Below are 25,033 nucleotides of genomic sequence, written 5' to 3' on the forward strand. Positions count from 1 at the left end.
CTGTACAATGTTATAAATAAAGTGAAGAAGGGGAATTGCTCCTGGAAGAAACTGGAAGCATTTTACTAACATTGTGCAGAAGCTTAGAATCGCTGGCATTTAAGGCAGCAGCCATCTGCAACATGCATTAAAATATACCTTGTGCCCTGATGTCTTCATGCTGTCTCTTTCCCCACCCCCACTCAATACTGCTGGCTTTGCACATTGAAAAATGGGAACATACCAGGCAATTCTGCTTTGAATGAATAAAATTGGAAAGGTAAAAGGTACTTTTCAAAGCCAGAAATTCAAAGGAATGAAGATGCTAATACTGCAAACATATTAATATCTTGGGTAATTTCCAAAACTGGGGAATAGTTCATTCGTGCAGGCATATACATTTCACAACAGCCATCTAGAAAATGCTGTAAAAGCTTCCAAGAGAGGAAATGCTTCACTAATGGGATGATAAAATGTCTGTGTGGATTGTGGAATGGGCTTTCTGCCTTGCTCAAGCAAGCTGCACATACTGCTGGAGGGCACTGCATGCAGATGCTATACAGGATGCCATCTGGATGCTACTTCTGATGCTACAAGAAAAACAAAGCAAAGCAAACTTAAACTATGACAATGCAGCAGGGATCATCATGTGTAAATGGCGCACAGGAAGACGTGCAGTGCTAAAGAGCACCTAGCATTGTTATGTGAAGACAAAGGGAGCAGAACAGCATGGGTTGCAAAGGAAACACATAGTAGCTGCACGCTAATCATCACAAAGACCGAAGTTACAAGGGTGCTGTTTTAGTAATGCCTCCTTGCTCCATTGTGCACTGAGTTACTTTTGTTATGGTTTGGTTTCAAGCAAGAAGGAAAGTTAAAAGTGAATGCTCACAAGATCGAGCATCAAATCCATCCTAAGGAGGCAGAAAATGCAGATAAACCATGTGGACATCATGGTGACTGCAGTATTGTGGAAAATGCATTACAAACTTAAGGCCACTGACTTCTCTCTCTCTTTCTCTTGGTTTCTCTGTATTTGTCTTTTTAGACCTCCATAAAACAGCTGGCTTTTCTTGCATGGATGCATGGCTTTTACCACTGTACCTTACACTGTCCAGTGGAACTCAAGCAGTCCTACCAGACAGGAATCAACGCAGAAGCCTATCAACCCAGGCATTTCATATTTATTTATTTGGAAGGCTTCTATGCCGCCCCATTCGCCGAAGCCTATGGGCGGCTCACAATAATAAATAAATAAGAGCAGTATAAAACAATTTAATCTGAGTCGACCTGGCCCGAAAAATAAAATAAATAAATAATATTAACAATTAAAATAGCGTTTGAATAAAAAGGTCTTCGCCTGGCACCGAAAAACAAAGAACGATGGCGCCAGGCGGACCTCTCTGGGGAGCGCATTCCATAGATTGGGCTCCACCGCAGAGAAAGCCCTCCTCCAAGTACTTACCCTCCTAATATCCTTCACGGAGGGTTCCTGGAGAAGGGCCTCTCCCGCTGATCTCAAGGGGCGGGCGGGCACATATGGATGTAAGCGCTTCTTTAGGTAACCAGGACTCAAGCTGTTTAGGGCTTTATAGGTCATAACCAACACCTTGAATTGGGTCCGGACTTCAATGGGGAGCCTGTGAAGCTGACAGAGAACTGGAGTCATGTGAACATAATGCCCAGTCCCCGTCAGCAGCCTGGCAGCTCTATTTTGAACCAATTGAAGTATCTGGACCGTCTTCAAGGGCAGCCCCAAGTAGAGCACGTTACAGTAGTCAAGTCGGGAAGTCACCAACGTGTGTGTCACCGTCGCCAGGCAGTTGTCCTCCAGGTAGGGATGCAGCTGATCGATCAGCCGAAGCTGAAAGAAAGCGCTCCTCGCCACTGCTGTCACCTGAGCTTCCAGTGAAAGCTCTGAGTCGAGGAGCACTCCCAAGCTGCGGACCTTGTCCCTAAGAGGGAGTGCAACCCCATTCAGGATTAGGTTCAGGTCCCCTTCCCTGAAGCCCGATCTGCCAACCAACAGGACCTCCATCTTGTCTGGATTGAGCTTCAGTTTATTGGCCCTCATCCAGGCCATTACCTCGGCCAGGCACCGGTTCAGTACAGCCACTGCCTCACCTGGATTGAAAACGAGAGGTAGAGCTGGGTATCATCAGTGTACTGATGATTCCGCAGCCTACACCTCCTGATGACCTCTCCCAGCGGTTTCATGTAGATGTTAAATAGCAAGGGGGACAAGATAGAACCCTGCGGAACTCCATGGCATAGCTGCCATGGCGCAGAGCCATAGTCCCCCAGCATCACCTTCTGGAATCGGCCATTGAGATAGGAGTGCCTCCGACCCCCAATCCCACTAGCCTATCCAGAAGGATACCATGGTCGGTGGTATCGAAAGCCACTGAGAGGTCCAGGAGAACCAACAGGGACGCACTCCCCCTGTCTTTCTCCCTGCACAGGTCATCGTACAGGGTGACCAAGGCAGATTCAGTACCATACCCAGGTCTGAAGCCGGACTGAAATGGGTCCAGATAATCAGTTTCCTACAAGAGTGCTTGGAGTTGACCCGGCACCACCCACTCCAACACCTTGCCCAGAAACGGACAACCTTGCCCAGAATGTTGGCCACTGGTCTATAATTAGTGGCCATCTCTGGATCCAGTGACGCCTTCTTCAGGACCGGTCGGACTACCGCCTCCTTTAAAGGGGCAGGTACCCAGCCCTCCCTCAGAGAGGCGTTAACCACTTCCAAGATCCAGATCCCTATCCTGTGCTTGGCGTTGTTAATTAGCCAAGATGGGCAAGGGTCCAATAGGCAGGTGGTGGGACGTACTCGTCCAAGCACCTTGTCCACATCATCAGGCTGCAGTAACTGAAATTCATCCATCAATTTTGGACCAGATGGCAACATTGGTATCTCCCCAGAAGCCTCTGAATCACTAGTGGAGTCCACCTCGTGACGAATCTGAGCGATTTTCTCTCTGAGAGGCCAGGTGGAACCGGATCTTTCTTAGGGCCGGGACGAACCAGCCCTTGTACCACCTGAAACAGCTCCACCGAACGGCATTGTGAGGAGGCAATGGAGAAGAATTTCTTTTTCGCTGCCCTCACTGCCACAGCATAGGCCCGATAATGGGCTCTTAAGTGTGTTCGGTCAGATTCATCCTGTGATTTCCTCCATCTACGCTCTAGACGTCTCCCAGCCCACTTCATCGCCCGCAATTCAGGTGTATACTAAGGGGAAGAGTGGGCTCTGCCTGGTGGCAGAGGACGTTTAGGAGTGATCGTGTCAATAGCCCTGGTCATTTCCCCATTCCATAGTTTGACCAGAGCCTCGACAGGAGCACCAGTCTTGTCAGCCGGAAACTCCCCCAGGGCCTTCAGGAATCCGTTCGGATCCATCCGGCACAATCGGGTCCGCACCCTTACACAGGGAGAGGCCGCTCTCGAGCACAAACCTCATCAGGAAGTGATCTGACCATGACAGGGGTGTCAGACATAAATTCCTCACCCTCAGACCACCCTCTTCCTGCCCTGTCGAGAAAACCAGGTCCAGAGTGTGTCCACGTTCATGGGTCGGGCCTGTGGCATGTTGAGACAGCCCCATGGCCGTCATGGAGGCCATGAAGTCCTGAGCTGCCCTGGTGAGACCAGTCTCAGCATGGAGATTGAAGTCCCCCAGGACGAACATCCTGGGGGTCCTCAACACCAGGTCCGAGATGATCTCCGTCAGCTCAGGCAGGGAGACTGTTGGGCAGAAGTGTGCACGGTACACCAACAGAATCCCCAATCTGTCTCGGTCGCCCAACACCAAGTAGAGGAACTCTAGCCCCGGCCTCGAAGGGACTGGAAGCCCCGCGAGGGAGATGGAGGCTCGGTAAACCAAAGCAACCCCCCCTGCCCTCCCCTCCGGACGGTGCTGAACCAGATACCCGGGCGGGCACATTTGTGAGAGGGCGACATCCCCCTCTTCTCCCGCCCACGTCTCTGTTATGCAAGCCAGGTCGGCCCCCTCATCCACAATCAGGTAGTGGATGAGGGACGATTTACTGTGGAGCGACGTGGCATTAAGCAACAGCACCGTCAGGCCTGGCAGGGTGGTTGACAAGACTACCTGGAACCCTCTGGCTGGAGGTAGAACCAGAAGGAGGGACAGGTGTTAACCATCTGTCCCTCCTTCTTCTATGCAGACCCGTTAGACCCCCAACACTATATAGATATGAGATGATCTTCATTCTCAGTTGAACTTCTGTCTGTCTCTCCTAGAGGGAACTGAAGGGGTTCTGGTTTCCCTCTTTCGCTGCTCAGTAGGACTCAAAGCTCATGCACCATTATTGCATACGCCAGTGAACTTTTATGTAGACTCCAAAGAGCTCGCTCAGGTCCTAGCAAGTTTTCTCTGAAAGGCTAGTAGGGGCAGGGGTGCAGAATCCACTAGAAAACAGGGATGAAAGGAGTAGCCTCCTCATCTTTCCCAGAAGAATCAAGCTCCCCGCAACCCAAATCAGCCAGCCTTTGCTAAGATTCATCTTCCCATTGTTCGTTAAACAGCATTCTTTGTCAGCTACCAATCTGCTCGTATAATCTTCCCCCACTGCCCATATTAAATTCTGAATCAGCCACGGTAGGGAAGAAAGAGAGACAGGAAAAGCTCCTGAGCTTGCACAGGGTTATGGTTAATCCCATTGGCTATCAGTATATATAAAAAACAAAATGAAATGGGGCTTAGGAAATTAGTTTTTTCTGACTCCTCTATAAAAAGAATCCAAAGTCATCCAAAGGTGAGAGAAATTTGATCTCTTCAGAAATTGTGACTGAAAATGTTGCGAATACATTTGTGAAAAACACTTTTGATAGGAGGATTAAAAATAAATATTTTGTTCTTAAACTTGTCTTCCTCAGAATTGCAACAATCTTCCAAAATGTCCAGGGAATTTAGAATAAACACCTATTTAGCACATAAGTTTCAGTTCTGGGGATGTCTGGGCACATACTTGTCTCCACTTGTACCTTTAATTTCTAGCAAAGTCAACTTTTTAGTTGAAAATATAAATCTGAGAGCTGAAAATTCAGCCAACACAGAAATCCTGACCTGTGTTTGCAGGACTGCAATGAGAATCTGAACTGCATGAATCAAGGCATCTTAAAATACTTTGATTTAAGCAGTCTAGAACAGGACTGGGCATTGTCCTGCTCCCCACATGTTGCTGGACTGCTGCCCCCATCAGCCCTAGACAACATAATCAATAGTGAAGGGTGATGGGATTCACTTTCCAGCAACACCTATATCAAAAGGTCATATCTTGCTCACCTTCAATCTAGCTGAATCTTCTCCTATGCACACCTATTGAGCCATTCAATTCAAAAAGGCTTGTGCCAGAGTTTGGCTGAAGTATGGCCTAAATAAGTTCAAATTAAGACAAGTTGTTACAGTAAAGTTCTATTAATTGACAGCAGGTGAACAATGAAATGATTCCTTTGAATTACAAAAAAATTGTATACCATCCCAAGACGCCAGTAATGGGACAGTATATAAAAGCTTTAAATAATAAATAAAAAGGTATGTCCACAGAGGTGAGAAATAATCCTGAATAGCCAATAGCCAGTTGTTTGTCAACAAGCACTCATTCAGAAATCATCAGCTAGGTTTTGTATTTGTCCACGTAGCTTCACTGGCAGAACCAGGGTTCTTCCAGAAGCTGCCTCAGTGCTACTGGTTTCCAGCCTTCTGTTGCCAGTTCTTCTACCCTAGATATTTGTCTTGCCTGTTTCCTGCATTGCCTCATTTTGCTTCCCATCTTGCCTGCCATGGCCAGCTGTTTCTGTACCCTGCTTTGCCACCTTGTTCCAAGGTGCCTGTTCCTTGTTGTCTTGGCTTGTCAATTCTCGACTCTTTGCCTGTGTGACGATGCTCTTACTTATTGGATTCTGCTTTGCCTGGTTTCTTGACCTGCTTTTGCTTCTGCCCTTGTATTGTTTGTGATGCTAACTCTGGACTTGAATTCCTTGACTCCTGTTGCAATTGCTTGATGTCCTGCAGCCCATGCCCTAGACCTTTACATAGATGTGCAGTTATCCAGCCTTTCTACACCTGTATCCACCCATGCAAATGTACTTTACATATTTCAAGAAATCTGTATTAACTCTATTGCATTCTATATAAGAATGCATTAAAGCATTCTTGGCTTAGCCGGCATAAACCCTTCTGAAGACCCACACCATTTACATCATAACCAGTGTGGATTGAGTCCTAATATCCTGATTTGCAAACAGATGACACCTATTCTACCCAGGGATACATGACTAATCAATTGCAGACAGTGGGGAATCCAGAAAAGGGGAGACAGATACATCTTTATATAGCAGTATGATGAGTTGTTTGAAAGTCTTCATGAAACTGTAAACAGATAGTTTGGACATGTTGATGGGAAGATTAGGTTTTATTGTGACTTGAGTGACAGGCTTAGTGAAGGGTATTTATGGTTTGCCTCCTGTTGCTAAAAACACTATGACAAGCAGAACCTGACATGTGTGTATAATGGGAAGGCTTTGAAAAAATGTATGAGGAAAAAAAGAGCTCATTAAGAAGCTTGTATTTTGGCAAGGTTTAATTTCCCATGCTGAAAGAACTGTGATATTTGAGAAATAGACAAGGGACACTGAATATGCACTATTTTACATTCTTGCTTGTCTTTGCTCACAGGTATGCCAGTACAATTCTTACTGGGAGCCTTTGTCAGGGGGTGGCTGTTAAAATACTAAGAATTGCTGGTCATCATCACCACAGGAAGAAGCAGGGAAGCCACAATGTGGTAGAGCATCCAAAGTCAGTATCCAAAGGCACTAAATTAATTTCACTACATTTGCAGTTGTCCATGATTCCTTTTCAGTCTCCAATTTCTGCCTCTCCAGCAGCTTAACACTGAGTCCCACATTCAGCAAGAGAACAGGACTCTAGCCTTCCCAAAATGAAAATAGGTACAGCTTTAGCTCAATTGTAATATTAAAATATGTGGGGATTCAGAAGGTGAAGAGAATGAGGAAAGACCTTTCTGCTGTTTAAATCATTTCTCCAAGGTCATTTAGATATTCACTTGAGCAAGGTCTTTGGGTATCTAAGTCAGATAGAGAGAAACTGGGTGATCTGGCCACAAATTGCATTTTAGAGGATTATCTAATAAAGAAAGCAATACACTTGGTAAAATGAAGAGAAGTGTCTTAAACACAAATAAAAACTACTATACGAAAGAAAAAGCTAGCGACCTGAACATGTTTAAACATCTGCTGTGGTAATTCCATGGGTGACATTAGACAAACCTGTAAGCATTGAAAATTAGCATAAACTTTTTACTCTCACAATGTATGATATATACTTACACTTACAGGTTGACTTTTTGGCACATCATAAACACCTTCCTTCTTTTGGCTAGTAGGAACCTGTGGAATTAAATAAAAACATAAATATTGGGATCAGCAGTTAACAGTCTGAGGTGTGATATGCGTCACCTTGCAGTTTTTGCCTAATTAACCAATCCAAGTAAAAGGAATCTCCAGGAGGCCATATGGGCCTTTGTCACTTTTCTTTCAGGCCAAACATGGCTAAACATTATTTAAAATAATGTGGACGGGTGAGCTGGTTAAAATGGTTGCAGGCCAGTGACTTTTGTGGGCCCATTTGCAAGGTTGCATTGTATTTACTGTTGGCCTCACTCCCAAGTGAGTTTGCACACTAAGTCTTCTTTGTTAGTGTGACATTATACCCAGTGCCAAATTTGCTGCAATGCTGAGAACTCATTTTGGAATACAAACTTGGTAAGACCGTTAGCTTGAGACCAGCCATGCAAACTGTCATTCCTTATAATGACTGATGCTTTGGGGCATGTTTAACCAGTGCCATTATTCTCTGGATACATTGCTAAATTGGCCAAACATCTGCTACTACTACTGAACATTTATTAAGTGTCAAAAGTATGTTAAACACTGAAATGTATAGTCCTATTAGCTTGATCTTGAGTTACAACTTTTTCTTAAATATAGGCTGCTTAACCTATCTAATGGTTAATCTCATGGACAGTTTTGCCAAAGGGGAGAATATTCAGCTTAGCAGAAAAGTGTACAGACTACATAATTATGGATAATGTGTTCAAAGCAAGTTAAACTAAGAGTTCAATGCTGTGTGTGTGTTATGCACAGCTTTCAATAAACCCACACACTGATGAGCTAGGAGTGAAAAGGTTTTTGATCTTGGTAAGGAAGAATGTCCAGGAAGGAATGCTGCATTATGGCAGCAACATTAAGCTTCCTGAAAAAGCTGGTGGAGATTTTTGGAAGACAGTCTGTATTCTCCACTGCTGAACAGCATCTGCAACAGTTTCTTGCAGGGTCATTCTGGCAAAACCGCGTAACTGATTCGTGAGCTCTGTGTGTGCTTGTCTGTATGTGTTTGTGCAGGGGGGAGTGGAACTCTTGCCACACCATTTTCAATTCCTCTCTGATGCTGTCAGCTTACTTTTCCTTTGTTCCATGTTCACAGCTGATTCTCCCACATAGACTCTTGTACTTCCATCCTAGAGCATTATATTTTTTTCTAGAACACAGCACCAAGATCTCAGAACTAGTCTACTGCTCTCACCCTGATAATATATTCCTTCTAAATGCCTCCCACTCAACAAGCTCCTGTTCCATTCCATTCTACCCATGGGTAGGTATTTCAAAGCAAGGAGGGTTGGTTATAAATTAGTTAGCGGACAGGGTGGGACAAGGCAGAGAGCAATGTCAAAACCCCCAGCTTTTCTACATTCTTCAAGACCATTTGCAACTGTCTCACTCTCTGTTTCCACTCCAAGAAAGAAAAAAGAAAATCAATTTCTTGGTTTTGGGTTTTGGATACTGATTTAGATAAGAAACTACAACAAAAGACCTGCTTTGTTAAGCAAAGGTGAATGAAGATAAATCTGAAGTGTATTTACTTGGAAGAAAAGGAATGTCTGGGTGTCCTATTGCTTTTTGGTCTTCAATTTTAAAAGAGGTACTTGCTGTTCATTTATTTAGGTAAGTTTATTTATGCAGGAGTTCAGGATTATAAGGAACAATGCTATTCATGTTGTTGGAGAACCTGGGTTCTTAGAGGTATACAAATGTAATAATTATATTAAATGCAGCAATTCTCCTCAATTTTGTGGAAGTAGCACGCTGAAACTCGCTGAGTGGAAAAGGAAAGACATTCTGTATGTGAAGTAATGTAATTATATTCTTACTGGTAAATAGAAATAAATTTTGGCTAACAGGCCCATACAGAACATGTGGACTCCTAATCATACAGTAAGAGACAACCTACATCAACACAGAAATGCTGAAAGAAAGAAAAGTTATTGGTGAAATGATACTTTGTGAATGATACCTCCAACTTACATGAATATGGAATGGTATGCATGTCTTTGGAATAAATGAAAATGCTTAAAAGGAACTTTGGTCTATGGATTGTGCTTGACTGACTGCTGGAGGCAATGAGAACACAGATGTAGCAATTATATACCTGATAAATGTTTTCTTCTGTTTCAGGCTCACGGATTGGCTCATGTCCAGCCTCAAACACAATGTACTATTACATCAGCAGCCAAAGAAGAAAGGTCAGAGATGAAACAGAAAGGAGAAAAAGGCAATTTGGAACTTCAGAAGAAATAACCATAGACAAGCGGTAAAGAAGTGGGTTCAAAGTACAAGCTGGCACAGAAACAATTGACTTTTGCTGAAAGGCATATAATGCAACTTTCTTTTATGAAAGAGAAATAAAGGAGATATGGAACTTTGCTAATTGTCATTGCACAAGTTTCCTGCTGCTTTATCAACAGAAGCACAATGAGCACTTCAGTTCTGCAGAAGCTACTGGGAATTTTTACTGTAGACTTATGTGAGACCATAAAGGAGTCTCTGGGCTGCTCCAGTTCCTTTAATCTGCTTGAGGGATGTAGAAGAATGGATAAGTAAAATATGTAAAAATTACAGCTTTGACTTTATAAAGGGGGGGTTCCCCCTTGCTAGTTTTTGGATAAATAACATAGGAAAAATATCATAAAGAAACATGGGAAGTTCTTTATCATTTCTTTATGGAACAACGAAGGGCAAAAATCTGCACATGGGTTCAAAGACTATGCACCTTCTCTGAAAAATCTCTGATGTTACCTTTTCAACATTACCTTTTCAAGCACATTCCTTCCTTAGACATAAACTCAACAAATTTCTCTAGCTCTCAAGCTTTCACTATATTTTCAAAACATTTTAAAATACCATCCATAAAACTGTACATGGTTTAGAATAATAGTAACCTGCAACTTGGAGGCTTTGGTTGCAGCTGATGCAGATGGAATGCAACTGATCTTATAACAAATTAAGGTAGAGCATAGGCTGGCACAAATCTTTGGTCTCTGTTTCCTTTCTTCTTCTGGCAGGCATAAACCTGCAATGTCCCTTCTACCCTTAAGTGACTCACAGCACAGAGCCAGACTAAATGGTTGTATTCACACAATGTGGTAAATACAGATGTGTGAGGAATACATTTGGGCGGTTAGTCCATCAGATTCCCTGGGATCAGTTCCCCAGACTCAGGCCCACTTTCTTGCAGCCATGAGTCTGACATGGTGCAAACACACAGCAATTGTGTGGATGCGTGCCAGGAAGTAACCCCACACAAATGCTGCACAAGTGGCATCCGTCTTCCATTCATGTGACTTGTGACCTTTCTCTGTGCTGCAGAACAAGGTGCCAGTTGTCCAAGCAGAGCCCCATGGGTATTTGTGGACTTCCTCTTGGCTCAGTTCACTTTCTAGCAAGGGTAGAGAATGAGAAGTCTGACGAACAGAAGGGGGATTCATCACAACCCTGCATGGATTTTGCCCAAACGTATTTATCAGAGCATGTGGGGAGCAGGGTTTGCATGCTCAACAGGCTTCCTGGCTGTCCCCAAGAGAGAAATTCTTTTCCCTTATCTTACCTATGGACTGCTGTGGTTCTGAGGCAGATTTCCCCTTCCTCCTCCTGTGTGTACCTTCATGTCTGAAGCTACATTTCTCAGCTGTTCCAGCCCCCACAGAGATTTTTCAGTAAGTGGAAATAAACAGTTCTGCTATGATCCCCCCGTTTTCCCTTGTGTATTTTCACACTGTCTCCCTGTTTCCAAAAGTAAACAGGACAGCAGACACACTGCTTGGTCAATGGGAATAAAGTGAAGAACGATGCATCTATTGCTAGCTGGGGGCAGTACAAATCAAGGGCTAAAAGTGGTCACTTCTGCAGCTACAATGCCTGCTAGGGCATTGTTTCCATATCTGCAATGGTAAAATGGTGATTCCAGATTCAGAGGACTAGAGGAACCATGGTGAAGCGTGGAAATTTTAGAGCAGACTGTTGATTCTCTCTGTGGTTTCAGAAAACTAATCCTACCACACAGGAACACCAGAACTGGGACCAGACACAATGGTATGAACCAAAAGGTAAGATTTTGCCATGGCTTCTGATGTCATTGGAACCCATCCAGCATTTGACTAATTGCACACAGTGGAGCTATGCGTGATAGTTTTATTTGATCTGTCAAGTACAGGCAGCCCCAATTTGAATCAGGGCTACCTACTGGGATTCAAGTGCAGTGGTTTAACCCTTCCCCCACCCATTTTTCCCAGATATGCTTTCTGTAGGGGTGGGATAGAAAAGGAGAAAATTCCATTGCAACCAAAGGAGGCTTTCTCTACTTCTTTTAACCTTATCTGTGCCATGGGAAAGTAAGGAAAAAACGGATAGGAAGATTTAATGCCCCCGTTTTCTGAAGTGCTGTGGTTAACCAAATTGCTGTTTAGTATGATTTCTGAAGAGTAAGTTAACCATCAGCCTTAACTACACTTTAAAAATATAGCTGGTGAATTGACCCTTGGCCCCTTCCCAAGCAGGGTTTGCAAACCCATTTCAAATCTTAATTTAAGTTCCTGAGTTTGACAGGAGTTCTAGTTGTCATCAGTGTCAGGGCATGCATAATGGAAGGCACGCTTAAGCTTAGAAAGAAAAGGGGAGAGGAATTTATTCTGGGCAGTGGAAGGAGAGTAGCATGCAAGCCTGTGGTCTGGTCCCAGTGTCATAACTATAGTTAAAAGACTGGCAAAACTAGATTTTACAGGCTGTCCATATTTTCACTGGAAAGAGGTATTGTAAACTCTTTGAGATCTATCTAGTCTAAGTTATTCACACGTGTTTCCCATTTAAATCAATGGGACCTAGGTTAATCATCACTAATACTGTGACTAACCTAGCCAGGAACCAGACCATAGGGTTTACTCGCTGTGCACTTTGGATTATCCATCTTTTCCAATACCTGTGCTTTATCACAGCTCAAAGTGTCAGGCACTCTGGGCTCAACAATCTTGTGGCAGGTGGAGAAGCAACGCTTTGGTGCAGCTTCCAAGGCTTTGTATGCCATATTGGCTTATTTCATTCAGGACAAAAAGTGGGCCTTCTTTTAATAGCAGAAATTAACTGGACATAAGGATAAAATGACTGCTGGATCCAGGCTGTTGCATGGACAACCCTCCTTTACCCCAGTGACACAAGTAAAATGATTGTGATGGTGGCACTGCAGCCATGCCTTCAACTGAGGGTCTACTATTCTGCTCATGGACCACCTGCTCCTGCAGCGAATGAGATCAGTGTTACCTGTGGGATCATGGGAGGCACTTCCAGAGACAGAATACTGGGGGGGGGGGGGGGGGGAGGGGGGGGTCGAAAAGGGGGGGGGGGGGGGGGGGGGGGGGGTCAGAATGGGCAGTCTAGCATAGGCGTGAGCAGAAGGTAGATCCAGAAGGAAATCTACCTTCTCCCACTCCTGATCTGTCACCTCATGGCTTTTAAATAATTGCCCAATTTATTAGATGTTTTAGATAAAACAGATTTAGATATTAGATAAAACAGAATGTTTTATCACACTCTTTTTGTTGGAGTAGAGAATATTTTAGACTGCTGAGTAGCTGCGATTCTCCAGCTGAGAATCAGTGAAAGCCAGTGAGTTTATCTTTGAAGGAAAAACTTGTTAAGAAAGGTGCTCATATGAAATATAGAATGTGATTATGCCTGGCAGCTCTTTAAGTGGGCAAAATGGGTTGCAAATCTAAAACATGAATAAACTTTTAAAAAGTAGTAATAATACTAGTTATCAATAGATGTTTAATGTGTTACTTTTAGAATCCTTCACTAGTGATACTACATTTTGCAGATACTTCATAATTTTCATAGCTTACTTCCTGAGTACCTTAAGTTCTGGACTATTGAAGATCCAAAACACACTACTAGCTATTTATGAGATTATTTTATATGGCTTCAGAAATTACCTGGTAAACAGGATCTTCTACATCTTCTTCCAAAATTGTCTTTCACAAAAGCAAGTAGAATATAAGAGACAAAAGGGAAAGAATATGAATAGCAGATGCACAGGAGAAATAGTCATGTATTAGAGAGCAGAGGAACTGCAAATTGCATGTTAGGTAAGACCAGATATTTGCATTAGACTATGTTAATTTCTACTCAGTCCTTTACTGTCATATTATGTGTAGAGTCATGAATATAAATTATATTAAAAGAACATTTTGTTAGAAATGCAACCATTCCACATGACTAGCATTCTTACTGGAGTAAACTTTGCTTTTAATAACTTCCCAATCTCATAAAGGCAATACTAATAGTAATAGCTTCGTACATGGGCATGGATCATAGAAACGAAAATTGGCAATTGTTCCCCATGCTCATATCACAGAATCCACCCACTAACAAACAGTACAGATTTACAATGCCTGATTTCTTGAGTAGGAACCACTTTGTTCCCAGAATGCCTTTACACAAAAGCTTTCAGTAGTAACCATGCCACTTCATCACAAAATATTGCTACCAAGAATAACTAGATACCTGATATACTGCTTGTTCACACTGTTTATCTTTCTGTGCCTTTTTCTCCAGCTCTTCCCTTTGTTTCAACTCATAAATTAGTTGAAAGAGGTCCCGCAAATCCAGAATTACAGGCTCAGCCTATATGAAAAACAAACCAGTAAACAGTATATGGAGAAAAGATGTAACTGACAAAATACGATCTTTCCAGTTAAAACATGAAATTAGACAGCAATAATTAAACAAGTTAATTGATAACAGATGCACTAAAATAAATGGAATAATTATAGTTTTACTTGGGAGTAATCCATTTAAACCAATTGAATGAGTGATGGTACTGAAGTATGAAATTATCTGGTTCAGTAAAGGTGCAATCCTATGCAAAGTTAGAGAAAAGACCCAGAATTCCCATGCAGCTCTTATTTCTGTCTAAACCTGCATAGGATTGTGCTCTAAGTGAATGGGTCCACTCTGTGATGCCTGGCACCACAGATGCTCTTCTTTGGCTAAGGATGTTAAATGAGATTCTGCCCATATGCCATCAGTTCTCAGTTATACCATTGCCAAAACCAGATGATTTCCAAGCACATATGCATGAGTACTTTAATATTAACCCCTTATCATCAATAAACTCATTAATCACCATGAAATTGTTTGAACTATGAACCAGCGTATTTGTTCCTGCATTGAAAGAAATGTTTTAATAATTAAAACCTTTCTGTTAATGAAAATGTCATTGATTCTGGGAACTATGACAAGTCAGTCCATCTAAACAGCTTTTTCTCCAATGAATACTTTCTTTATTTTGGTCAGTTTCATGGATGCTTCTTGCATTTTTAATGAGGTTGCTGTTCACCATTCTGATTTAAAACCTTCAATTTGTTTTAGGTATATTTCTTTGGGCAGAAGGGCTGAATTTCTAAGGATGCAATTCTATGCAAGTCCCAAAGCTTCCGGCATACTGCAGCCAGCCTTTTTTTTTTCTGTTTAATTATACACAGGGAGACATTCTAGGTGGCCCTCATGGCTGTTGCTGTCAAATCAGTGCTGGTTAAGTTAAAATCAAACTGCAGTTACCAGCTGGCAATACATTCAAGCTGCACTGTGAGGATAGATGCATCACCATTATGGGCAGGAAAGAACTCTCAGATCCCCTCCCCAACCACCCAAACACTTGCAAAGAAAACCTGCAAATACTGAACCAAGTCCAGTAATGAAGCTGGAATGCTCGCATTTAAGTCGGTCATCTCAGTCCTAATGCTGACGGTCCTCATGTCAGCAGCACCACTGACCTCTCTGCAGAAGTGACGAGAACAACCAGCTTCATACTCCAGAGTTTTTGTCTTACTAAATGCTGAGCATCTACAAATGCTGAGTGCAATATCAGATCTCAACTGATCTGCATCAGCTGCACTGGCATCTTTCATGGCTACATATTCCTTGAGACTGAAATCGGTGTCAATGAATCCACATCAATTAAAGTGCTCCAGCTTAAGTTGGCTTTGTAAATCAAGTTCTGAGGACAGAAGCCCTAGGCATCTTGAAAAGCGGAGTGGGGAACCAGCCTCTCCTACTGAATTACTCTGTACATTATTTATATGGGTCTTGTTGAAATTTTTAACTAGGTGAAGGTTCATTTCTATATAAGCTAATTATATTTGCAGATTAATGGTAATTATAATTATGAGCATAAAAGGCATTGCTTATATTTATTAGTGGTTTTTAAATGAGAGTAGACTATGCAAAGTAGCTATTTGTTTTCCATCATTTTCTTTCTAAATGAGTCTAGGAGCCTGAGTAAACTTATTTGTATTCAGCCAGTGTATCCAGTTTAATTAGAAAGGAAAATAATTACTAATTAGGAGGAATACATCAAGAAAAAAATTGAGAAGGGTGAATTGTATTCCTTTCTTCCCAAGACTGGTATTGCTAAACTGCCATCTCAGAACATTTATGCAGGCACTTCTGACAGCATTATGTGCTGCATAAACAATGCTTGCAGGCTGCCCTTTCAAAACAGCGGTGTTCTAGACAGAGCTATCACATTGAGTTAAACTACAGGAAATGACAATAATCTTGATACTTACTGCCTGGGATGTTTTTATTGCCACAAATCTATGATTCCCTTCCTTTCCACACACATATCCAAAGGCCCGATGGTCCGTGATATCCTTTGCGATGTATGAAATTTCATGAACTGCATGATGGTGCTGGAGTAGCTGTTCATAAACAAAAGCATAGGAAACAGGGCAGATTTAGTTGAAGCTCAAATTTGGACTGAGCCACTGATCTACTTCTGTGAAGGCAAACCAGAATAGCAATGGTGTCACTTTCAGTGCCTAGTTTTCAAGACTATTTTGGATTGATCTTACCAAATTTGCAGTCTCTTTTCATGTGTTGGGTGTTTCAAGCAAAGTAGCTTTCCCTATCTCATGAGAAAAGAAAGTAGCTGACCTGAAATAGAAATCTTTATGACTACTACCTTACACTTCAGGCACTGAAGCAATGGGCTGCTTTTTCATGGCATCAGCACACAGGTCCTCCAGCAATCTCTAAAACCGTTCAATTGGCCTTGCAGTCAAACACTATTTATAGCACCTAACACACAACACGCAAGGGTGTACGGTGGAAGGGATGATTAGCAGAAGCTCCAATTACTTTCAACACCTAAAGACAGATTATCAATATTAGGCAAATCTAGAAGGATAGCAGGATTTGATCAAGGTTATCATTTTCCCAGCCAAGCTTGTTCTAAGTTCTGCACTGGCTTGTGAGCTTTTCTTTCTCCCACAGGGAAAGATGTATGTATCTCCATTCACATTTTTCTAAATGGACTTATTTTTAAAGCTATAATCCCCACTCTGCCCATTGACTTCAGTTTTGTGTGTGCTTCAAATGCACAAAATATTGGGGTTCATTTCCTTCTCTCCCAAAAATTTATTGGAAGCTTTAGGGATTTGATGCTTGCTTGTTTCCTTCCTTGAGATGCATTTCATTCTGCATTCCATCTCATGAGGTGAAAATTGGGTTGTTGTTGTCATTCAGTTGCAAAGTCATGCCCAACTCCTCATGACCACACGTACAACATTCCTCCAAGTTCTTCTGTCCTCCACCATCCTCCAAAGTACACCCAACCCCACACACCTCTCTCCAGTGACCCCATCCAGTCACCTCAACCTCTGCTATCCCCTTCTCCTTTTGCCTTCAATCGGCCCCAGCATCAGGGTCTTTCCCCACATATTTGTGAACCCAATGAATTTCTCCCCCATCCCTCTCCATGTAGGCTGTATTAAGACATAAGTGCCAGATATGACAGGGAAGTTCTCACTTGCATATACTGGTCTATCTCCAGTTATTTTTAGTTCACCATCCATACAAACTGTGTGTGCTCATGAGCCCTAGATCTGGCTCCTGGATTGCTTCCTGCTGCTAAAGAAATTGGCTATTTGGTTGCTGTTGCTTGGTTGCTTGGTAGGTTCCTTCTCCCCAGATCCTCTTAGTGTGCAAGACTGGAAAAGACTTTCTTCTGGCCTGGGAGAGAATCCTGGGTCTCATCGCTAAATTGTCCATTGGTAGGATTTACTACACCACTGCATGCCAGTTTATTTGTGATAGCAGTGGTGCTTCACAAATTTCCTGTATTTTTCTACGTAAAAAGGAGTTTAGTTTGCTTAAGCAATTTAGTTTAGGAAGCATTTGATTCACATTTTGGGAAAGCAATGTTTCTTGCAATGTTTTTGCTGCTGTTGCAAGGTATTATGCATGAGTTTCTACGTGAAAAGACAAAAAAAGCTTTGCTTTCACAGACAGCCTGAAAATTGAATTTGAATTTCATCTTGTGAATATTTCCTAAAGCTCTGTAATATGCAGCAAAACATTCCAACAACAAAACTTCATACAAATTATTCTGTATATTTGGGTCATTGTACATTAACATAAATTGAATACATCAAAGTTCAGCTGTAGTCAAAGGCAGTCTCAGGACATTGTAGCCAAAGGTACTTTTCTGCAAGTCTTAATCCAATCACCTTTTTCTTTAGCACAACAAACTGAGATTAAGAAGCCCCAGCTTCTGCAGACATTAAGATACTGGGTAGAACTGGGAAACATCTTTTCCCAAGACGAATTTCCTAGAGATTTGTATTATTCAGGTTTTTTTTCTGATCATAAAAGTCTGTGGGCCACATCTTCTTATGAGGATTTGAACATCTGGTAAATCTATCTTTGCAACTTTTAATCAAAATGGGTTTATCATGTAATGATTTCTAAAGACAGGTAAGAATAAATAAATATTGATGCTGATTTGAGCAGACATCCGCTGCTTTTGCAAAAGTGGTAACCATGCTGCCCAAGAAACATTTGTTGTTAAATTGGCATTAACTGGAACATAGGCTGCTGGCTTTTCATCAGCTTTGAAAAAGACAATCAAAACATTTGATAAATAAACAAGTGTGGTTTAAGAATTTCCCCTTGCTTACCTGTTAGAACTCTCTGGACAGAACAGAGAATTTCAATTTGTAGCCAGATGATTATATACACTTTTTTCCTTCTAGACATTTACTGCCTCACTGGATTTTAAATTTTAGCCTTGGTTCTTGGTCCCTTACACTGTGGTGCTCAGGTGATTACATGGTTGCTGACCTATGTATTTACAAATGAGCTGTTCACCTACTCTAAATAACATCCTGCACACAGCCACCTGAAGTTGGAACACTGAGATAGGGGGACAGTGGCACATGTGTATGTTTCTCGCCTCATTTGATCAGCCACCTGGAAAAAGCAGGGATCTTACTCTCAATCAAGTCAATGCTTACACGGCTACAAATTCATGTACTCCGCTTCTGATACAATCTGCAACTGAATGCACACCGTTTTGTCAAAGAGACAGAATGTGTGACTCAGGTCCCATCCCAATATACATTAAGTATACATTGACTGGTGATCTGAAAATAATTCCAGTTCTTAAATGCAGATGTAAGAACTGGAATGGAGGTGGTGTGACTGTCCATATATATATATTAGCAAATATCACCAGAATACTGTAAAAAAAAGTTGTGTTGTACAAGCATTATGGGCCAGCTGCATTATTTAAGCCATGATGGGTCATTATGGCTAGCTGTATAATGCAAACCAGCAAGGCTGGACCGTTTGCATGGTTAACAAACCACTCAGAACCCATGGTCTGCTTTAGGGTTGTGGGTAGTTTGTTAACCATACCACCCATCCATCTGCATCATGTCTGCATGACGTGACAAGTTGAATCATGAACGGAATATCTGGAAGTTGCCTGGCATGTGTTGCAATTCACATATCCCTTGATGGGCTGCAGTGTTCGTATGAACTGGGTCACTATGTAACTGATTTCTCCTTTACTTTGCAACACACAACAGGGAAAAACAGAGTCCAGGTCCACACATCATGATAAGCCATGGTACCATGATAAATACTTTTTGCTGCTACAAGTGTACACAAATGTGCTGAATTCTCCACCAGCACTGTTTCTCTTCACATGTGCTCATATTCACCTGTCTACAAAGTATAGTCTGCAGTAGTAAATTTGCCTTGTAAATTACTTCCAAGTGCTGTCAATGGAAATGCTGAAATAAGAGTATGTAATTTACAAGGAAATTTACAAGGTGAATTTACAATTGACAATTCACGAGGTGAATTTATGACTGTAAATTGTACATTCATGGACAGGTGAATCTGCACGCTTGAGAAAAATGAAGGTAAATAAAATACTATCGTATTTGTCCACTTCTGAAACAGCAAAGGTGCTAAACAAATAAATATGCCTGAAAATAGTGAGTGGAAAGGCCAATAAACTCCTCCTTTTCAGTTGCATCCCACTATGCCCTGAACTGACATCTGTCAGGATCAGCTCAACACACACAAACACACACACTTCAGCATTCCCTTTGATACCAAAGACCACAATCAGTGACTGAACAGGATGAAATTATAAGCCAAGTGAGTGTAATTACTGCAAGAGTATCTGTATTTACTGTAAAAATGCTATAAATATTGTTAATATTTTATTTTTCTGTCCTCAAACATTTCTGAGGGTGTGGGAAAAGATGCTAAAAGAAACTGCACTGAAAAGGGGCTGTGATCAGAATGGGCCAGAAAGCTGGAAAAGTTTCTCTTCACAGGGATATGGCATGTGAGGGGTTGTGCTGTAAGGACCCCTGGGAAATGTGCTAGGAGGGTGGGAGCAACAAGCCACCGCAAGCTGAGGAGCGCTTGAGCTTCTGCCAGGAAGAGTGTGCACTGGCGAGTGAACGACTAGCCGACGATGGCTCCTTCCCAGTGTAGCTCACTGCAATGTGGCCCAAAGGAACTGCAGTTATAATGCTCAAATATTCCAAGCAAAAGAAAAATGTGGAATTGAACACTGCAGACAGAAAGTGATGTTATTTCACACTTTCTTACTCACAACTAAGCAGTGTGAGCTCAGGATATTATGGATGGATCCTGCAGAAGTTCCTCAGACCCCAACCAAATACGAACTATAGATCAAGTATAACGAAGTTTTCAAAGAATGAATGTAAAGAACACTGTTTGACTAGAGCAAGTCCACTCTTTTTATTACCTGAAGGTGACATAGGTCAAAATTTGTATACCAATTCTACAAATCCAAATAAAGCTCACAAATTTATTATTCACTCAGTCTCATATATTGTCAAATATATATTAAACCATATTGCTAATAACTTCAGCTAGGATAAGTTAATTTTGGAATATGGGTTAGCCATTCTTCATAAGTTCTCCAGTGTATTAATGATAAGATCTTATTTACATAATATAATTGTATGGATTTATTAGCTTTTTTCTGTGTTCAAGTTGCAGTCTTTCACTCTAACAGTGAAATTAAAAATATTCCTTCACCAACTGCATATTATGGAAAATGTTATCTCAGGTTCCTATTAAATCAAAGTTCTTTGATGTTACCTTATTAATTGCTATGCAACATTTGCACAGAATTTAAACAATGATCAGACTCCTTAGTTGTGAAATTAGTCATAAAGAATAGCCTGCCATAGAAAAATATCACCCACAATGCCAAGGCAGCAGATGGAAACATTAAAATTTATTTTCAAATATTCATCAACTGTTGAAAATTCATTATACAAGTATCTCCAATGGCTGATGATGCCCAACCTTGCACATGGTATTTATTTACTTATTCCTTACAACAAACTCAAAGTGGCTTACATAATTCTCCTTCTGCTGCTTTCAGTCTTATTTCCACAATAACAGCAACCCTGTGAGGTAGGTTGGGCTGAGAGTTTGCAACTGGCCCAAAGTCACCCAGTTGGCTCCATGGCCAAGTAGGGACTAGAACCCAGAACTCCTGAGTCCCAGTCTTGCACACTTCACCATGCCACCACACGGGCTCTGGTGGTACCAGGTTATTAGGAAGTAGGCTAACTATTCCTACTGCCATAATCTTTTCTATATTAATTTATGGAGTATTAAGAAAGTTGACTGTCAAGGCATTTTTAGAATTTAGTAAGGTTTATATGTGTTTTTTGGGGGGGGTATGGGGTGTACTCTGAGACGATAGATTTTTTTAATGCCAATTTTAACTTCACACTGTTAGAGATCAATTAATCTACATGAACATTCATACGTACAAATTAAAAGAAAACACTGCCTAGAACAGAACACCTCCCTTTCTTTATATTACTACAAATGAATAGTTATGCCCCCTTGGTAAAACATTAAGTTCTTATGAAAGAACAGAATTTTATTTAAAGGTCAAGGTGTACTCTGTGTGTTTATCTGTTCCTTCTTAAATTGCTGACAGAAACATGCCTCCTTTTCACTAGGCAACTTTGCACTACTGAGAAGGGGGAGTGTAGACCCACAAGATATAGATTTGATTCAGAACCTATAGCAGTACCTATAGCAGAATCAAGTCCATAGTTATAGCCGTTCAGTACAACATCCTAAATCAGTCACACCTATTGCTTGGGCCTGTGAAAGATATCAATGTCTGATTTATTTTGCAATCCATGAAATAAAGGAAAAACAGAAAAGACAGAATTTATAACCACTATGCCTGGAAAGAAATGCCTTCAGACCTCTAATACATATGTTGATACGTATCTGTCATACCAAAAGACTTAACATAGTAATTCTAGTTTTGTTTGTATATTTGAGTAACCATTGCTAATGACCACTTTGTTTTGCTCATCTATGTTTTTATACTTGTGAACAGTAGCTCACTGAGCTCAATTAGCCCCTGTGACAAAACATCAGTGCACTACTGAGTTTAAGTGTGAGAGAAGGTAAGTGCTACTTAGGTATATATTAATTACTACTGATAATCATCTAAAATACATAGATATAATCTGAAGCCAAAACAAAAGCCCAGCAAAGGGCACAAAAGAAAAGAAGGAGAACTCCTTAGAAGTGTACAGTGCAGAGCTAAAGCTCAGTGGGAAGTCCAGCAGGAAAGTATGATTCTTGCCTTCTTGCTCAGAAAGAGAATCCACATTTGACTAAACCCAAACTTGGTCAGGGGGAAGCAGCACAGTGAGAACCTAAATCTCAAAGGGAAAAAACTTAACATTCATACAGAATTGCTCAAACAGAGACCTAAACCCAAGCTTAGAAAGTAGAAAGAAAAGCAATACATGGTTCTGTATTAACAAGAGCTGCTGTGCAGACCAAGCTAGTACTAGTAGAAGAGTCCACCTATAAATAAAAAGTGAAGGCTAGCTTCAGTTTGAGTTCATAGGCTCCGGTTTTTAGAGTTTATAGGGGGATTTACAAACTAGAGCTCAGAAGTGCAGCCATCTCATGGCTGAGAATCAAGGTTATCATTTAATTTTAAAAACTACAAACAGGAACTGAGCCTTTGCAAGCCTTTCTCTCTAGTCTCATCCAACAACTAACTGACTACTGTTCTTTCCCTTGACTATTTCGCAGGAAGAACAATTAATGCATTTCCCCCCAAATTAGCCTTCCATTCCCAGTAATTGAAGACTAGTACAGAGCTCACTCACAGGCCTCAAACAGGCGCAACTGGGCCAACTTACATGGGGCTAAAATAAGAGGCAGACTTGCAGGTAGCCAGTTCTCTGAGTTACAAAGGGCCTTAGTTTCAGTGACAAAATATCAGCACCCAAGCAAGTTTAGCAACCACATGAGTTTGGCAACAGGTCAAGGAGCCAGGGCAGAGAACTCTTTGTTCTTTTTTCACAGTAAGTAACCTGAAACTGTAAGTTAATAGCAAATGTAAATTCTCCACTTTCTTTCCAGCAAACAATTTTCCAGGGTACAATCCCAATAATACCAAATAAACTATGGCACCGATAACACTAGTAAACAACAGCAACAGTAGCAAGTCCAATAATACCAATTAAACAATAGCAGCCCACTTCTATAGCTAGGAAGCCAGCAGAATTGTGGAGTATTCTTTGTAATGCACTGAATGCCAGATGCATGACTATGCCAGATGGACAAAAGTTGTGCATGTGTGCTTGGCACAATGAATTCTTGCTCTTGAGGAAATGTTCATTCCCTCAAAACCATGGATGCTGACCTGGGATGCTAAGAGAGGCAGGGAAGCTGGACAATGAGCCTTCCAGAACAAAATAGTTCCTCTGTTATCATAAAAAAGTATGTTTGGGAACTGTGGTGTTATTCCAAGGAAAAGCGAAATGATTCCTTAGAAGGCATTCTTCAGAGAACAAGCAAATATCCTTCCACACTGATGTTATGCCACTATGAATATGGATGAGATGATGAAGCAGGGGAGAAAAGGATCTGGCACTGGGGAACTGGGCCTCTACAACAGGGAGTGGCTCCACTGGAACCAAAATGGAGCAAGACTCTGACACACACACAAAAGGATGGCACAGTAGCTTTTAAACACAGCTCTTGGGCAACGTAGAAAGGAAGCATCCTGTTTGGGTTAAATCATCCATATGGCATGAAGATGAAAATCTTTGTGATTGGCCAAATGTAGAAGGGGACGAAGTAATCTATGGGCATGAGGTGAAACATGATAACTCCAACCTTTCTTCTTTTCCCTTCCCAGGGAATCAAGAGGAAAAGCTCTGACTATACTCCTTTATTAGTTTATTATTGATGAAATAAGGCAGATCGCAGTCCAGCCAAGTCCACCTTTGTGGTTCAAAGAAAGTAATGGAAAGGTCATTAGCAAGAAACATTCAACAAGTTAAGGAGCTGGCTAATTTGGAACTGAGTACAGTTCAAGCTAGAAGTTGATTTCTAATGGAATTCTTCTGCTCTCTCACTCATGAAATGAACTAACTCCAACCTCTGGGAGGCTAATGCTGCTTGTGGGCCAGATGGAAGGAACATGGATGCTACTTAACTAGCTAACTATCTCTTGGTCTGACACTGAACCATGGGATTGATTAAATTACATCCTACCTGGTTATCCTATTCCACAGGATTTTCTGCTGAACCAGGAATGGTTTGGTTCTCACCAAGCCACTTCACTTATCTTTAAGCTTGCTGGCTTTGACATTTCAGCTAAGAATTCCAATCCCACCTTTCCTTCCAGTTCATATTCTGAGTCTGAGGGATCCACCTTGGAATGCTTTATTTTGGAAGAAGCAGGCCCCATCCCAACCAGTCAAAGAAGCCTATCCCAAGTGGTCACATCAGAAAAGTCTGGAAAGTGACATTGTATATACATGTTTCTCTCCAAATGCTAAATATTTCCAAGGCAAAACAGGAATGTTGCAGTAAATCAATTTACAGGAGAACTTAGATACACTGGGCATTAGGGAAATGTAGTGAAATGGAGAGATTAAGTGGGATATGGTCATCTCTGGATATATACTCTATAAGAAGGATCAGGTAGAGAGTATACTGGAGAAGATGTGGTTACAGAATCAACCAGTGGTGAGGCAAGCCTGGATTTAACCACAGGTGGAATTGCCTTAGACTTAGTAAGAGATGTAAATGTTGTTGAACCTACTGGGAACAGTGACCACCGTGTTACCAGATTTAATATACATTGAAGCAGGTTACCAAAGAGGACCAGCACAGTCAGATTGGACTTCAAAGGAGAAACTTCCTCTAAAATGAGGGAACTGATTTTTAAAAAAGTAAGGTGAAAGGAGAAGTCGAGATACTTAAATCGCTTTCA

General features: G+C 41.5%; 1 protein-coding gene across 4 annotated transcripts in view; it reads right to left on the reverse strand.

Moving 5' to 3' along the window:
- Window positions 1–25,033, reverse strand: part of DAB1 (DAB adaptor protein 1) — a 204,385-nt gene that overhangs the window by 33,918 nt on the left and 145,434 nt on the right. For 2 of the 4 annotated variants that reach the window (XM_044430243.1, XM_044430240.1), the window contains exons 4-8: window positions 15,987–16,118; window positions 13,921–14,040; window positions 13,350–13,388; window positions 9,518–9,583; window positions 7,360–7,419 (exon numbers count right to left, since the gene is read on the reverse strand). In XM_044430243.1, coding sequence (XP_044286178.1) covers window positions 7,360–7,419; window positions 9,518–9,583; window positions 13,350–13,388; window positions 13,921–14,040; window positions 15,987–16,118 — 417 coding nt within the window. The remainder of the gene's footprint in view (window positions 1–7,359; window positions 7,420–9,517; window positions 9,584–13,349; window positions 13,389–13,920; window positions 14,041–15,986; window positions 16,119–25,033) is intronic. The other 2 variants (XM_044430241.1, XM_044430242.1) reach the window with 2 other exon arrangements.

This window comes from Varanus komodoensis, unplaced genomic scaffold (assembly GCF_004798865.1).
Source record: "Varanus komodoensis strain SLA01 unplaced genomic scaffold, ASM479886v1 scaffold20_1, whole genome shotgun sequence".
Lineage (NCBI taxonomy): Eukaryota > Metazoa > Chordata > Lepidosauria > Squamata > Varanidae > Varanus > Varanus komodoensis.